The sequence below is a fragment of the Microcebus murinus genome, chromosome 15 (genome assembly GCF_040939455.1).
Source record: "Microcebus murinus isolate Inina chromosome 15, M.murinus_Inina_mat1.0, whole genome shotgun sequence".
Lineage (NCBI taxonomy): Eukaryota > Metazoa > Chordata > Mammalia > Primates > Cheirogaleidae > Microcebus > Microcebus murinus.
The window spans coordinates 71,166,106-71,182,856 of NC_134118.1; the positions used below are offsets into that span (position 1 = coordinate 71,166,106).

General features: G+C 38.2%; 1 protein-coding gene across 1 annotated transcript in view; it reads left to right on the plus strand.

Annotated features, from left to right (window-relative positions):
* Positions 1–4,147: 4,147 nt before the first annotated feature.
* The window catches only part of HPGD (15-hydroxyprostaglandin dehydrogenase), a 29,131-nt gene continuing 16,527 nt past the window's right edge, over positions 4,148–16,751 (plus strand). Inside the window, exons 1-4 of the mRNA XM_012770693.2 lie at positions 4,148–4,470; positions 4,773–4,896; positions 7,952–8,058; positions 15,453–15,549. Of these exons, the coding sequence (XP_012626147.1) occupies positions 4,378–4,470; positions 4,773–4,896; positions 7,952–8,058; positions 15,453–15,549 (421 nt within the window). The 5' untranslated portion in view covers positions 4,148–4,377. The remainder of the gene's footprint in view (positions 4,471–4,772; positions 4,897–7,951; positions 8,059–15,452; positions 15,550–16,751) is intronic.

Below are 16,751 nucleotides of genomic sequence, written 5' to 3' on the forward strand. Positions count from 1 at the left end.
AAGAAAAGTACAGATAAATATGAGATATGTGTTCAAGAAGAGATGGAAAATTTCAACAAGATGGTGAGATTTCCAATATACTGTGATCGCTCAAGGTCGTCAGGAGTTCAAAACCAATATACTGTGACTATCTTTTTATGCAACAGTGAGATTGGAAAAAATACATAATATGGTATTTTTCAGTAAGAATGCTCGGATATTTTATATTAGAAGTACATTTTGACTTAAAAATATCTGCAGGACATTATATATAGTATGTTCTAAAACCCAAAAGACACTCTTTACCCAGTAAACACATCCCACTCCTCTTGTGATTTTTGATACGCATTTCTCAGCTTCTATGTTCATAGAATTATTCAATTTCATTTACATCAGCTATATATTTCTATTATAACAATGATTTTTGTTATTAAAACATAATTGTTAGCTAAAACTAAATTAAATCTGAGCCAAATCATTTTTATATAATTTTATGAAAACATTCTTATTTATAGATTATATAGGTTGAGTGTCCCTTATCCAAATGCTTGAGACCAGAAGTGTTTTGGATTTAAGAATTTTTTTGGATTTTGGAATATTTATATATACATAAGGAGATATCTTGGGGATGGGACCCAACTCTGAACACAAAATTTACTTATGCTTTATATACACATTATACACATAGCCTAAAGATAATTTTATACAATATCTTTAATGATTTTGAGCATCAAAAAATGTTTGTATTAACTACTTATAGTGGAATTTTCCACTTTTTGTGTTGGTGCCCAAAAATTTTTGGATCTTGGAGCATTTTCAGATTTCAAATTTTCAAATTAGGGATGCTCAATCTGTAACTGACACATGGCTTCCTAGTATGTAAAGAGGGGCTACAAGAAACACATGGGCATGGGGCATGGAATGCCTCAGATGTAATGCCCTGAAGTTTAGATTTAAGGATTTTAAACATGAGAATATGTAAACATGATCAGATGTATATTTTAGAACTTTTCCTGGAAGAAATGTGGAAACTGAATGGGATTTAAGAAATCTGGAGTAGGCAGGGCGCAGTGGCTCACGCCTATGATCCTAGCACTCTGGGAGGCCGAGGCGGGAGGATTGCTCGAGGTCAGGAGTTCCAAACCAGCCTGAGTAAGAGCGAGAACCCGTCTCTACTAAAAATAGAAAGAAATTAATTGGCCAACTAAAAATACATAGAAAAAAAAAATTAGCCAGGCACAGTGGCACATGCCTATAGTCCCAGCTACTCAGGAGGCTGAGCAGAAGGATTGCTTGAGCCCAGGAGTTTGAGGTTGCTGTGAACTAGGCTGACGCCATGGTACTCTGTTGCTGGGCAACAGAGTGAGACTCTGCCTCAAAAAAAAAGAAAGAAAGAAAGAAAGAAATCTGGAGTAGTTAAGTGAAATAAGTCAGGCACAGAAAGATAAATATCACATGTTCTTACTTACATGTTGGAGCCAAAAACTAGAGCTCATAGAAGTAAAGAAAGGATTTTTTTTTTTTTTAAGAGATAGGGTCTCACTCTGTTGCTCAGGCTGGAATTTGCTCAGGCTGGAATACAGTGGCAGGATCATAGTTCACTGCAGCCTTGAACTTCTGGGCTCAAGTGATCCTCCCACCTTGGCCTTCCAAAGTGCTGGGATTACAGGCATGAGACACCATACCCAGCCTAGAAGGGAGGATAACCCTATCCCTAACCCTCAACACAAAGAACCAAATGTTTGAGGTGATGGCTATGCTAATTACCTTGATTTGATCATTATACATTGTATACATGTATTAATGTATCACTCCATATCCCATAAATATGCATAAGTATTATGTGTCAACTAAAAATAAAGGGAACAAAAAAACTCTCCTTAAAAGAAAGAAAAAAGAAATTTGGGAGCAAAGAAATAATTCAGGAGGCTAACTGCTGTTGCTATGACAGGAAAATATAAAGGTCTGAACAAAGGAAGTGACAGTGGAAATTGAGAGGAAGGAAAAGGATCAAAGAGTACTAACCGTGGCCTAGAACCCAGTTCTTCCTATGTTCCAAACAAAAACCTGTTCTTCACATTTTTCTATATCTGATATTAATATTTCAGAAGCAATAAGCTGAAACTAATATTTATTGTGTTATTACTCTGTGCCAGGCACTGTAGTAGTGCTTTATATGCTTCACCTAATTTAATTTTCACAAAATTTTTATAGGAACTATTGCTTTTTCTTTTAGCGTATTATGGGGGTACAAGTGTTAAGGTTACATATATTGCCCATGCCCCCCTCCCCCCTCAAGTAAGAGCTTCAAGTGTGTCCATCCCCCAAATGGGAACTATTGCTTCATAGTAAGGAACCTGGGGCATAGAGTGTCAAAGCCACTGGCCCAAGGCCACACAGCTGGTCAGTAGCAGAGACAAGATCCAAACCCACACTGACACTCTCGTGCCTCACCCAGCCACCGCCAGCTGCTTCCTGTTCTTCTAGTTCTCACTCTCCTTGACTCCTGGCCTTTTAATCTGAATCGGTCCTCCTGTCCTATCTTAAAAGAAAAACGTATTTGCCCTCTAATTTTTCCAACTATCCGGTCTGTTTCTTTCCATGTCATGTTGGTCTGGAGTCCACGGCAATCTCCATCTTCTCACCAGCCATTTTCTCCTTTCACGTCGGCTGTTTGGTTTCTGTGCCTTCCAAATATACCCATCCTAATTATTGTCCTGGTAGACTCAAGGTATTCCTCCACCCTTACTTCCCTTGTACTCACGAGAGTACCACACACTATCAACAGCTCCTTTCTTCTTGAAACCATTTCTCCGCACACGAGCAGCAGCACTCTGCTCCCCCAGCACACTCCCGTGTCCTGCCAGCAGCTCTTTTCTGTCTCGCTTGCCAGTTCCTTCCTGATGAAGGAACTGTTCCTTTTGTTCATGCCATTAGAGGAGCTGGGGTTTTGTTTGTTCCCTTTTCTTCTTTTCTTTTCTTTTCTTTTCTTTTCTTTTCTTTTCTTTTCTTTTCTTTTCTTTCTTTCTTCCTTCCTTTCTCTCTCTCTCTCTCTCTTTCGTGTGTCCTCCGCTGTTCTCTTTCAATATGATACCTCAATTTACTCTTCACAACACAATTTTAATGATCGTGACAGAGTATAAATGCCTATCTTCCTAGCTTAATTTCTCAACATTTTTTTTTCAAGACTTAATTTCAAATCCACTTTAAAGGCTTTGCTCGGTGGCTCACCAGCAACACGCGTGTTCCGCAGCCTTCCCACACACCCTTTCTTTGCTGAGCCGGTCGCCTGCCCGGCTCTCCTTCTGCAAGCAGGCAGGGAAGATGTGCAAAGGACCCATTCTGCTGTTAGTCTCGGTCTTTTGCCCGACTCCCATTTCCTCTCAAGTGCTTAGATTTCTTTGTTGAAGAAAATAAATGCCAGCTAATTGAGCTCACAGAATTGAAGTTGAAGCCTGCAGCTGATACAGTGAGAAAAAGAGGCTAGGTCAGCGGGAGCGCCCTAGCTGAACGCCTGTCAGCACACAGCCAGCACCCCAGTTCCTGGAGGGCGAGGAGCCTCTGTCCCAGACTCCGCTCCAAGCCTCCAAAGCTGGCGTGACTCAACGGGTAAGCATTCCGTTGAAGCAACACGTTGCCAAGCGGCCAGCGACTCTGCAAGTCCTGTGCGAGTAGATGATGACAGTTCGCGCGGGGGCAGGCTCAAGTTGACACACAATTGACAGTGATCAGAAACACCAGTGCCACAGGGATTCTTAAAGCCCCAGCCTTGAAACGACACGTAGGATTCAGGGCTTTTGAGTCAGAGCGCGGTGCACTCCTCATCTCCACCATCGGCGCGAGTCGGTCACAAAGGCGACCAAGTGAAAAACGGTGGTGTTAACCACCTCCGCTCCCCGCTGCCACACCGCTGGTCACCAGATGGGACCTCACACAAAACTCTGGAGACGAAAGAGCAACAGCCCTAAATAATTTTTCTTCTCGGGGAGGGTGGGGTGGGGGCGGGCAGGAGGAGGTGTCCAAGCCCCCAAGCTGCTTGCCTGTGCCCTGCCTTCCTTCCCCAGGCTTTGTCTTTAGGACACTGAAGGACACTCCTTTCTGGAAACCCACCGCCGGCCCTTCCTCCGTGGGCTCGCCGCCCGCCGCAGCCAGAGGCCGAGGGGCGGCTCCGGCCCGGCCCGGGCTGCCCTGCCAGGTCCAGGGCGAGGAGCGCGGAGCCGGCGGCCCAGGGCGCTCAGGGCAGGTGGCACAGTGGCGGTTCCCGGCGCTGGCTGGCAGTCTGCTCCCCGCCCACTGGCAGGAGGGCGCCGGCAGGGCTGCACGCGCGCGCGCAGGGGGCCATAAAAGCGGCGGCCGCGCGGAGACGCGGAGCTCGCCCACCGCCCGCCCGCGGCCAGCATGCACGTCAACGGCAAAGTGGCGCTGGTGACCGGCGCGGCGCAGGGCATCGGCAGAGCCTTCGCGGAGGCGCTGCTGCACAAGGGCGCCAAGGTAAGCGCGGCGCGCCCGCCCGCCCGGCCGCCCGGCCGCGGAGCCTCCTGCCCACCCGCCCGAGGCGCGCCCCGGGGACCCGGGGACCGGGAGGCCGCGCCCCGCGTGCCCACCTGGCCGCCCCCGGAGCCCGCCGAGGCCGGGCGGCTCCCGAGCGGACCTCGAAGGCGGCCGGGAGAGCACCCGAACTTTAACTGCTGCCTGTCGGGTCCAAGGAGGGGAGCCTCTTGCGTGTTTATTGTGTTTGTCCAAGTCTGTCTGTTGGGGAGTCTCAGCCCTGACTCCTGCCCTCCTGTCTACAGGTAGCGCTGGTGGATTGGAATCTGGAAGCAGGTGTAAAGTGTAAAGCTGCCCTGGATGAACAGTTTGAGCCTCAGAAGACACTGTTCATCCAGTGCGATGTGGCTGACCAGGAACAACTGAGAGGTAAGACGAGGGGAGTCTACCCACCCCCTGCACGTCCTGAACAAGCAACAACCTGAAGGCAGCCCTGGCCAGCCGGCCAGCCTCCGGGCCTCCTGGAGAGCAGCTACCTTCAAGCTGCAAAAGATAGTTTGGACTGTTACGTTTCCTACTGACAGCCCGAGAGCCACAAAAACTGTGGAAAGGCAAGACTGCTTGAGAAATCCTTTTATTTTAGTCATTTGGCAGCACATAATGTAATCAAAATTCCTTTGTGTATTCAAAGACAGTGCTGCTACAGTAATTATTAAGTGATTGAAATTTCAGACGGAACTTGCAAAGTTAAAGTAGGCTAAGGGACTCAGCAAACAACATCTCCCAGAAAGCTGGAGTCCAATGACAATGACATGTGGCAGTGTTTTCCTTTTAAACTTTTTGGAATACAAGTTGAAGGATCATCATCACTGAAGCGCTATGGTTTTTAGCACATGTTTTCTCTGGCTTCTTCCCTATGAGATGGAACTTTAATAATAATAATGATAACTGTGCAATGTTAGACTTGCAGAAGAAACATCTCAATAAGCCTTTCCTCAATGCTTTCCTGTTTCTGCCTACTCACTTAAAATAGTCCAGTCTACTTGTGAAATATCAGGGACGATATAGACATAGAAAATAGACAGCTTTGATTGTATAGAGGCCCAAGAGATTTGCATGAACAAGTAATTTCAGGGAAAAAATAGAAATGTAAAATATTTGCATTTCACAAAGTTTTGTTTAAAAAGACTGAGTAAATTGTTAGGCACATTTTTAATCAAGGGGTCAAATAACTTTCCTGAAGTTCACTCTAGTGCTCCTGTTCCTAAAGGGACACTGAGGTGTAAATTTCTTTCAAAATATAAAAATAGTCTGTAAGAGAATGAAAATGGACTGGTGTGTTAGAAGGGAGCATACCTACAGTTAAGAGAAATTGTTTTAAAGAAAATTATATAATTAAATCTGAAAATGCTAATAAAGACCTATAACATAGATTACAAGCATGAGTAGAGCCAATGTGTAAGCACAGTGCTAGCGCAACGTATTTCGCCAGAGGATAATTTTGTTGATTGCATGTGATACTTTGGATCAAGGATTGAGTCAGGTCAAATCCCAGCATCCATGCTGATGGAATAAGGAAAAGCATAGATAATCTGAAAGCCATTTCTCTCTTAATTTATGTAGTTTCACATGTGACATTTAACCTCAATTGTTTTGCTTCCAGTATTTAAAATTAGTACCTTGGATGTAAACACATTCCTTAAGGATAAGTGATTGTGGAGGAGGAAACCCAGACACATAATGAGTGACCAGGGGAAGAAGGCACATTGGTCATGAGAAATCCACATGCTGTCTGGACATCAGCATTTATTTGCATCTGAGGAAAACATGGCACTGATTCTTCCAATTTCAGGATTTAATGTTGTCTATGACTTTATAAACTGTTTAGACATATTGAAATAATAAAAATACAGAGGTGAAAAGGTTCTTGGAGATGATCTAGATATAACTCATTTACAAATGAACAAATTGCAGCCCAGAGAGTTTAGATAAATTATAAAGAGTACTACAGCATATAAATATCAGCAAGAACTAAACTGTAAATCACCTGAGCCCAGAACTCAGTGAGCTGTCAGGAAGAACATGGTGTATTATATATTGTCAAGGGCAGAGTATGCAGGAATACAGTGGAGACCAGCATGAGGAGAGAAAATAAAAGAAGCAATTGGACATATGTATTTAGCAATCTAATTTCCCATGAGGTGGGGACTGTTTCTGTGGAGTTATGAAGAATAGAACATGCTTAGAATGGAAGGGAAAAAAAAGAAAACTTAGTTTCCTGGAGGACCTTTTCTGGAAACAAGTTGAGATCTTAAGAAACAATTTAAAAATTCCATGAAAAAGTAAGCAGTTTTATGCTGTTGTTTTCTAGTATAGTGAATGTAAAGGATGCATATTAGAAAGTCTTAATAATATTTTTAATGATTAACTTGTATAGTAATTTATCTATTGGGGAACCAATTAATCCATGTCTTCCCTAATATATTTATTAGGTTGTTAATAATTCTATGAGTTTATTTCAATCAAAATAAAGTTTATGTTGATCTATGTTTTTCAAGGACCTCATATGTTGACCTAGAGATCTGAGAATACATTTCTGTCTTATGGAAAAAGAACTACAATTGTTATCTGCAATCTAAAGTAATAGAACTAGAATGAATGATCAAAGGCCCCAGGAAACATTTTAAATCAATAGAACAATGTACAAGCCTGCTTTTTAAAATGAGTCTGTCAACATTAAGGTGGTAAAACCTAGTTTAGACTGGCTAAGGAGAGTTTGCAGGGACTGGGTATGTGGTTGGACATTCAGGCCTCAAAATCCATGCAGTCTTTATCCTGGTCGAACATAGTTTTACACAAATTAGCAACACAAAGTGCTAATAATAGTGAGATGGAGGAAAAAAGAATCAAATAAAATCAACTGAATGAAAAATAGACTTTTACTTAAGATATAGAAACTCTCTGAAATGCTCATAACGGATCTGAATATACAAGAAAACTTGTGTTAATATAACACACTTTATGAACATAATATGGCTTATTACAAAAGGCTGTTTGTCATCGTCTAAGCTACAGAGCTCCAGTAACTTCATAGGGTCAAAGAGATGCTGGCTACCCTAACTGACTTCAAAGAGCTCTTAGGTTGGGATGCGCAGCACTCTAAAATTTCCCCCATAAAGTTACTGATTATACAACTTAAATGCGCATACAAATCATTTAAGTCTATATTAACATTAAGATTCTAATTCAGTAGGTCTGTAGTGTCTGCAGGATTCTGTATTTGTAACAAGCTCCAAGGTAACGCTGATTGATGCTGCCCGTCCAGAAACCACACATTGAGAAGTAAGGAATTATGTCACAGTCCATCAGTGAAATTTTCCCGTGAGGGTAGATAAATAAAAATTCATGGCATGGCATAGGATGTGATTTAAATGTTTACATGGAAAATAAGAATGTATCTGTAATGTCTCTTTTTTTTAATTAGATACTTTCAGAAAAGTTGTAGACCACTTTGGAAGATTGGACATTTTGGTCAATAATGCTGGAGTGAATAATGAGAAAAACTGGGAAAAAACTCTGCAAATTAATTTGGTAAGCTATCTTGGTCATGTTTATTGCCTAAAATCACTTAATAAGATGATGTTTATAAAGAAAAAAGTGTTCTTACATTCACAGAAACAAAACAATGACCTACAATACAGAAAAAGTATAGTTATAGAACACTAGAAAAAGCATTTCCTTTTACAAATAGGAAGGCATTTAAGTATGAAAGTATATGTCTTAAAATATTAAAAGGAAATATGAACAAAACACAATTGATTGCTTGCCTCACAGGCTGGCAAGCTGTAACCCACAGGCCTGATGGCCTACCACCTGTTTTTAAATGATTGAGAAATTCGAGAGAAGAATAATGTGAAAAGTATGAACATATGGAATTCAACTTTCAGTGACTATAAAGCTTTACTGGAACACAGTCACAGTCATTTATTTATATATTGTCAATGGCTGTTTTCATGCTACAACAGTGGAGCTCAATAGTTGTGACAGAGACTCTATGTCACACAGTGGCTAAAATATTTACAATCTGGCCCATTACAGAAAAAGCTTGTGAACCCCTGATCTATTTATTTAAAAAATAAATCATCTTAATTAAATGCCAGGAATATAATAGAAAACAAGGTTAAAGGGAAAAGGAGCTTTGCAGTCAATAGGATTTTTATCCTGAATGTCAAGGTATATGTATATATAATTTCCATGATGTCTGATGACTATTAAGCTCTTACTTAAAAAGGCAGACTTAAGAAATAAAATTTTCTGTTTTATCCAATATACCACGAGTTTGTTGATTTTATCATTCTATAAATGCTCTTGAAGTAAGATATTGGGGTTTAGTAAAACTCAAACCTTAGCTAAAGCAAAACGTCGATGGGCTGTGGTGGGGGGGCCCTGCCCTTGTGAAGGCCATTACTAGCCTTGCAAAGCAAGCGACTGTAAAGTATAATGGGGCCACTATGTATGTATAAAAGTATAGGGAGTTTTGACATGCAAAAGAAAGAGAATTAAATTCTATTTTATATTAAAGATTAAATAAATTTTAAAAAATAGATTAAAAAATAAAAAGTATAGGGAGTGGCCTCCTACTTCAAGATTTCCTCCAAGGAGATTATAAACTCCTGAAAAACAGAAACAGTGTTGTGTTTTTCTTCATTCCTCTCACTAATCAACATAATATCTTAAAGATAGTGCTTAGTCAACAATTTTTTTGGCTTAAATTCAAAATCCCATGAGAAATTACATAACTGCAATAATAACTTGGTAGAGGTAATAAAAATTATATTACCTCATGAGAGGGTTTAATCTGTAAGCCTTACCTTGATAAGGGCACAGAATTGCTCCCTAAACTTAACAGGTGCCTAAAATCCTTTAATCAACAACGGTACTATATTAGAGTATAAACACCCCTCTTTAAATTTCCTTTAAAATTTTCTTCTAAAAATTTACCTCCAATGTTCCAGGTCCATTATATTAGAAAATAACTTGAAACTGGCATTATATTTGAAACTGGCCATTATATTTAAAATAACTTGAAACTGGCAAGTTTTCCTTAAAATCTTTCTGAAGTTCTAATGTATATATAAATTAGGTAGTAATGTAGTAAAAGTAATGAAATATTTTCTGTAAATAATACTTACATCTCTTGGCTAATTCTGTATTATGGTACATGAATATTTAAGATACCATTGAATTTTCTTACTTAATATCTAATTGAATATTTGTGTCTCTGTGCTTAAAAATGATAATTAGCTTATAATTTTCTTTTCTTTTAATGTTCCTGTTTGGTTTGGATGTCAATTATACCTTAGCTTACTTTTATCTGCCTGATCTGTCAGTTTCTGAACAGAAGGTATTCATATCTCAAATGACAAATATCAGTTTGCCTACCTCTTTCAGTAATTCTATAGCTTTGGAATCTATATATTACAAACCTTTTAATATTCAGAGCATAAATTGCTAGTTATTATAATTTATTGATCTTTTGATTTGATTTTTGAAAAAGTTATACTCCTGCTTGTGTTTGACCTATTATGTATTTCCATATATAAAATTGGTACCCCATCATTTTCTTTTGATTCACATTTACCCAGGTACATCTTTTTCCATTTACATATTTTAAAAATGTATGTGACTTTTATGTTAAATTTGTCTCTTCATGATGGTATATTGTGAGAATTTATTTTTAAAATCATTATCTGGGAACATCTGCCTTTTTTATATTTGTGAAATTAAGCCATTTATATTTATTTTTACTCTTCTATTTTATACTTTAATATTTGATGGGTTTTTTTTTGTTTTGATTCCATTCCTTACCTAATTGCATTGGAAAGTTTTAATTTTCTTCTAGTAAGAAAACCATACATTTTATATTTAATCTTTGGTGATTACCTCTGACTTATTAAGAACCAGACTTCATTACGTCCTTTGGTCATCTGATAGCACAGAAATTTTGAACATATAGCCAACTGACAGCTGTAGGAATTTTTAAGAATACATTTTTATATGTTCTAAGCTACAATTAAAAAAGAAAAGAAAGGAAAAAAAAGAATATGTTTTTGTAGACATATGCCACTTTCCAAAACCACATAAAGTGATGAGAATTTATTTGATCAGGCTATCCCAATGAACAGGCACAAATTGCATAGCAGCCTTCTGCCTTTGGCATTGCTACTGATATTTTAATTGTTTCATTAACAATATCTACAGATATTTTTATAAATAAAGGTTACTAGGATATAATTTCTATATTCAGTGCATTCACAATGGACACTTACTGTATCTTTTCTTTTAGAAATTAGCTGTTAGAAACAGTATGCAATGATTAGAATGAATATAAAGAAACAAGAAAGTAGTGAAGCAGTTATTACAAAGGTACAGGATTCAAATTATCTGTCTTCATCCAGCTGAGAGAGCACATTTGCTTTAGTGTAGCCTGTGTGAATAAATACCTGCTCCAAGCTGGAAAGCACCTACATCATATGCCAATAGGAAATTCTGGAAGACCAGGGGAATTTTACTGTGACCCCTTTGGTTACTACTAGCTCTCCTGGATCCTTCTGCATTGAAATTTAGCCAGTCTTTTTCTTTTTTTTCCCCTTGGGACTCTCCTGATATATGCTACTTCTTAGGTTAACTTCAGGGATTAATGACATTTGTTTAATTTTTTATGGAACAATGCATAACCTTTGTTACTTATCTACAACTTTAAAGTGTGTTCCCTCCTACCTATACCCATTGCAAGGGTAGATTAGAGTCTGACGAATCATTGTCCCTTCCAACTGGATGATCTCTGTTAGTACAGTGCAAATATTTGTGGTAGTCTCTATAACCTTTTTTTTTAAGACTGTGCTCTCATTGTAAGTTGCCTTGGATTTACACAATTACATGTTTGTTCTTTTATATGTTTCTCCATTTTACCATCCAGGTAAGAGAGTAACCACTTAGTTAGAGGACTTCACCACATATCTATCCCTCTTCTGAAATCTTATCTAACATATCTATGCCATTCTCAAAGAGCTTACCAGTTTTTCAATTTTGTTAGAATTGTTTATTTGTGCTAGTAAACTATACATTCTTTTAAGGCAAAAATATTGTGTTCTTACAGAGTAGATGTTGACTGATATTTATTGGATAAACAGCCAATACATGATTTTTGCACATTTCTGTGTTTTAGTACAATATTTAGATGATTTCTAATACATCCATGCTGCTAAACAGTATCATCCTTATCAGAATAAGGAAGGGGTAAGTTGGGTAACTTACCTTCCGCTTTCCTCCTTAGCAGACTCACCCCTTCCTTATTCTTCACTCTGCTGAGCTCATCATTCTTCCCACACAGGAGATGCACTAAACCTCTTACCGGCCTTTGGTTTCCATTAGGCTCTTCCACGCTTCCTCCTTAGTCTGAAGCCAACAGCGGCAGCGTTATTTATGTATGCTCAGAGGTCACAAGGAATGTTCAGGAAAGAATGAGTCTTTGAAAAACTATCAAAGGTCACTCTATAAATTGGGCAGAGGTTGACTTGACTTTGAATATTATTCCAAGTGAAGTCCACCTTAACTTTGGGTAATTCTGCAACACACTTCTTTTCCTTTAACTTTTTGAAGCTTTAATAAACCTAAATAATTCCTCCCCACTGAGGTGGGACTCATAATCTAATCTGGACATATAACTGACATGTACTGCATCCCACAGTATATTCAAATAAAAATTAAACAAAATAGATGTCTATTGCTGGTGATTTTCTTTCAGAAATATATTTGTTGCCTAAAGATTTGCACTGGAAGAGGTATATGCATTTTTAATTAGTCCAAATTAGAATTTAGTCTTAAATCTATAGTTTATGAACTGTTTTTAATTTCCCTGATATTGAATTTCACAGTTTGTGAAAGAGAGAAGGTAAACTCCCTACCTCTAAGGACTGTTAAGCTTAAATAAACCATAGTTTATATGAAGCATTTGGCATATTGCTACTGAATAGCATTCATTCAATAAACTGCATTTCCTTTCCAGAGTATCAAAACCTACATTTTCTCACTATCTTATTTTTATATGCGGTGAGTTCCTCTGCTTTCCTCTATCTCTAAAGAAGCTGAGGAAATGGACTTAGATATTGTTCTCAAGTGTGCTCCCTTTTCTTGGCTCCCAAGGATGTTGATTACAAACTAAATTAGAAACTATTTGCTGCCATTGCTACTCTATAATACTGAAAATCCAGTTGAAGTACACATAGTTCGGCAGAGTTTGCTTAATTGTAAGTAGTTCCAGCAAGAGGGAAGACAATAATATTTATCCCTAAAACAAGCAGAAATCCTTGGATCCTGATACTACGGATCAGCAGAAAATGGAAACATTTTGAACATGATGAAAAAATAAAGGATGACAAGGGATTTTTAAAAAAATGGTCAGCAATATTAGTATTTTTTGAGAACTGGGCTGGAGAAAATACAAAGAACTTGTAAAGCAAGGTGACATGATTTATATACCAGAACTTAAAAAAAAATTACAGTGGAATACCAGAACCATAAATAAACTAAGGAACCCCAGCATGGAGGAAGATGAGATAGAGGAAATGGAAAAATGACAGATTGGGAATTTCAGTAGTGAAAAGGTGTGTGTGTGTGTGTGTGTGTGTGTGTGTGTGTGTGTGTGTGTCTTACAGGACGACATGATTCCTGATAAGAAAAGAAAGAAACAAGTAGGCTATTACCATTTGTCCATTTGTTTTAATTACAAGAGAATTTTTCCCAATGGAGGGGAATTTTTGACAGTTTTTTAAAGTTATTGAATGCTTTAATTAGTAAAAACAATTAAGATTTAGAATACAAACCAATTACAATTTTAGTATTAATATAAAAGTCATCTCTTTATAACCAAAAATATGGAAGTAAGCATGTTAATTAGATCATTTTGCCAATAATTAAATTTTTTAGTTCTCTGTGAAATTAGACATAGAATAAATGAATATGTATATGATCTAGAATATGGATGAGATTATTATAGTAAAGTAGAAGAGGTGAAAAATATCACTTCTGCACCAAAGCAAAGGCCTTGTCTGGTGTATTGAGTCTATGAACCCTTTCATGTGAAAAACTACTTAGTTCTTAACCTAATAATAATCCCTTGCCCTCCTCCACCAAAGACCTAGAAATAAATCTTGCTTTTTAAAAAAAATTAAAAATAAAGCTTAAACATTCCCAAGTTTTCTATGTAGCTACACCTTATAGATGTTGCAAACACAAAAACTGAGCGTCAGCAAAGCTGTAAATACCTGAGAATAAAAGCGTAGCGCCAATACGCGTACACAGAAATTCTGTTCAGACATGCTGGAGACTTGGGCAGAAACTAACAGAATCTAATTGACTTCAGTAATTTCAGCCATCTACATTTTTTCCTTCTTATATAAACAATTAATGTTTTGTTTTTCGTTTTTAAGGGGGATCATGGGAGATTTTATTCATTCTCCCTAAGCCTACTTAATATCAAACTGACACATGGCTTAAGTGAATACAATCTTCAATTTACTTTTCTCTTCTAGAACTACTATTAGGTAGGAGAAGCATCTCTGAATGCTTGTCAAGAAAATTCCAGAAGGACTTTTTAAAATAAAACAAAGGTAAACACCAGTGTGTGCCCTCAGTTTCAGACCCATTATTTATTGTATCATTTTCTGTGCAGCATTGTAAAGCATGAAAAAAGTAGGAATTAAGATGTCAAAAGGGAATTTTCACCTTTTATAAGTCTGAGCTGGAAAGGAGGAGTTCTTAAATCTAAAAGGAAAAAGTAAAGCTTCAAATACCAATTTCATCTCACAGGTCGTTTTGGGTTGTGGTGAATTCTTAAATGTTACAGTAAAAACAGGAAAAGGGCCTATACATGGAGGTAAGTAGCAAAGGAGTAAATTCTGGAAAAGATAGCTGTAAGCAGGGACGAATAAAATTAAGTGATAGACCATCTGCTCAAGTGAAAATCCCCAAACTGGATAAAACAGTTACACGATTTCACACAACACAGAGCTCAGGATCACCTGATACTACAGATCAGTGACACCATCAGGGCTCAAGGTCTCTTCGTCTCTCCCACCTGCGTCCTTCACGCTGGCTTCACCTTCAGGACACTGGCAAACATGAGTTGTCCGTTCCAGTCATGGCGCCCGTACGCAGCAATGAAAAGGGGGAAATGTAACCATTCTTTCATAGCCTTCTTAAGAGCAAGTAAAAGTTTCTCAGCAGCATCCCATCCCCCACCTCTGGCTCATTGCCCCTCAAGTCTCACTGACCACAACTAGGTCACATGCTGGCACCTAAACCAGCCACTGTCAAAGAGGATGAGATTTCCGTGACAGAATTAGATCATCAGTGTCTAGTCTTCACCATCTTCTTCTGTATTACACAGAGAAATGGTAGATACAGAGCAAAATAGAATTTTTATTAGGAAGAAAAAAGGAGAAAACTGTAGGAAATCAGGATATCCACCATTCTATATTCCAAAGTCTAAGAGAATTAAACGGAGCAGGTGACTGTGAAATACTTGGACATGAGAACTACATGCTAAGAACCACATGCTAAGAGGAAGGTCAAATAAATTTTGTATCCAATATTTAGAAAACAAAAAGCGCATAAGATGCTGAGAATTGAGTTAAAATGTCAAAACACTATTGGAATACAACCTATATTGTAAAATCTCATATTGGACAACTAAGCAAAGTGAAGCGAAGTGTTGCAGAGATACGGTAAGCTCCACAACTATTAGGCAAACAAAAGAGACTCCAGGGTCAGTGACCAGCTTTTAAAAAAAAGAAAAAGCCCTTTGAAAACTTTCATTGATAATATTTGCAGAAATCTCCCTATGTGTCTGGAATAATAAAAAAAACTTTGGTATGTGAAGGGTAATGGCTATGTTGCTTTTCTCATTTATGCCTCCTGATTAGGTTTCTGTTATCAGTGGAACCTATCTTGGTTTGGATTACATGAGCAAGCAAAATGGAGGTGAAGGCGGCATCATTATCAATATGTCATCGTTAGCAGGTAAGGGCAATTATTGTGTTAATGGTCACATTTTCTTATTGGTAATTTGGATCACAAAAATAAATCTTCAAAGTATATTTATTATCAACTCGGGTTTGAAATTGAAACTTTGATTTATTTTAATACTTCTCTGGAATTTTCAGTTGCACAATATCAAAAGTTTGAACTGTATGTTTATTTCTATTATTTTAAATTAAAGATTTTTAAGTTATCTTACTGCAGTACCATTTCTTTAAAAATTTATATTTTCCCAAAGTTACCGATTTTTTAGAGGTGGTTATGAAACTCCTAGGCAATCACGCATGTGAAAGCATCTTTGACAAAGTAAAAAGTACTAAAGTGAAGTGAAGATATCTCTACTCCCATATGATTTTAGTAAGAGTGTATAATTTTAACATATGGCATATATAGTAGTTGGGGTATGCTAAACTACTCAATAAGCCCAAACATGCCATGGCTTGCATATAGCATAAGCTTGTTCCTCACTCGTGTTACCAACCCGGGGCAGGGGCCTTGTTGCAGGCCCCTCTCCTATATGCAGTCATTTGGAAAACCTGGCTGGCAGCAGGTCTGCCACCTTCAACATGGAGTTTCCAAGGTTACTCTGGAAGTGGACTCCTTTCTAGCAGGAAGAGAAAAAGAACATGGAGGGGGCCTGCCTGCTCATTTAAAACTCCCAGCCCAGGAATGGCAGACCTCACTTCTGTTGACAATCCAGTAGAGAACTTGCTCTGTTGCTTCACCTAACCACAAGAAAATCAGGAAATTTAGTCTAGCTTGTGCCTAAGGGAAGAATGGATTTCAGTGGATAGCTAATCATCTTCGTCACACCTTGCAATCCTAAACTACTTTTTATTCAGAACGGTTTGATTTCATATCAGCTGATATCTCATTCCTCAATAAGTAGTTTTAAACCTCTGAAAGATATTTTTAGAGCAATTTAGTCAAGTGACTTCTTAAAACTCTAAGAAGAAACCATCAATGGTTCTTAAATAGTTCTAGTGAAATTATGAAGTTTAATAGGAAGCCATCTGATCAAACAAGTCTTAACTATCCATGTCAAAATATAGTGAGACTTTCTTAAATTACCTGGTTGGTTTCTGTTAGTGTGGTGATTCCAGAATAGGAATTCACCCCTTACCCCATCTTCTTTCTACCTCCTAGCTCCATATTTGGGGAGTCAGGTTTGAGGTACCTGTGAC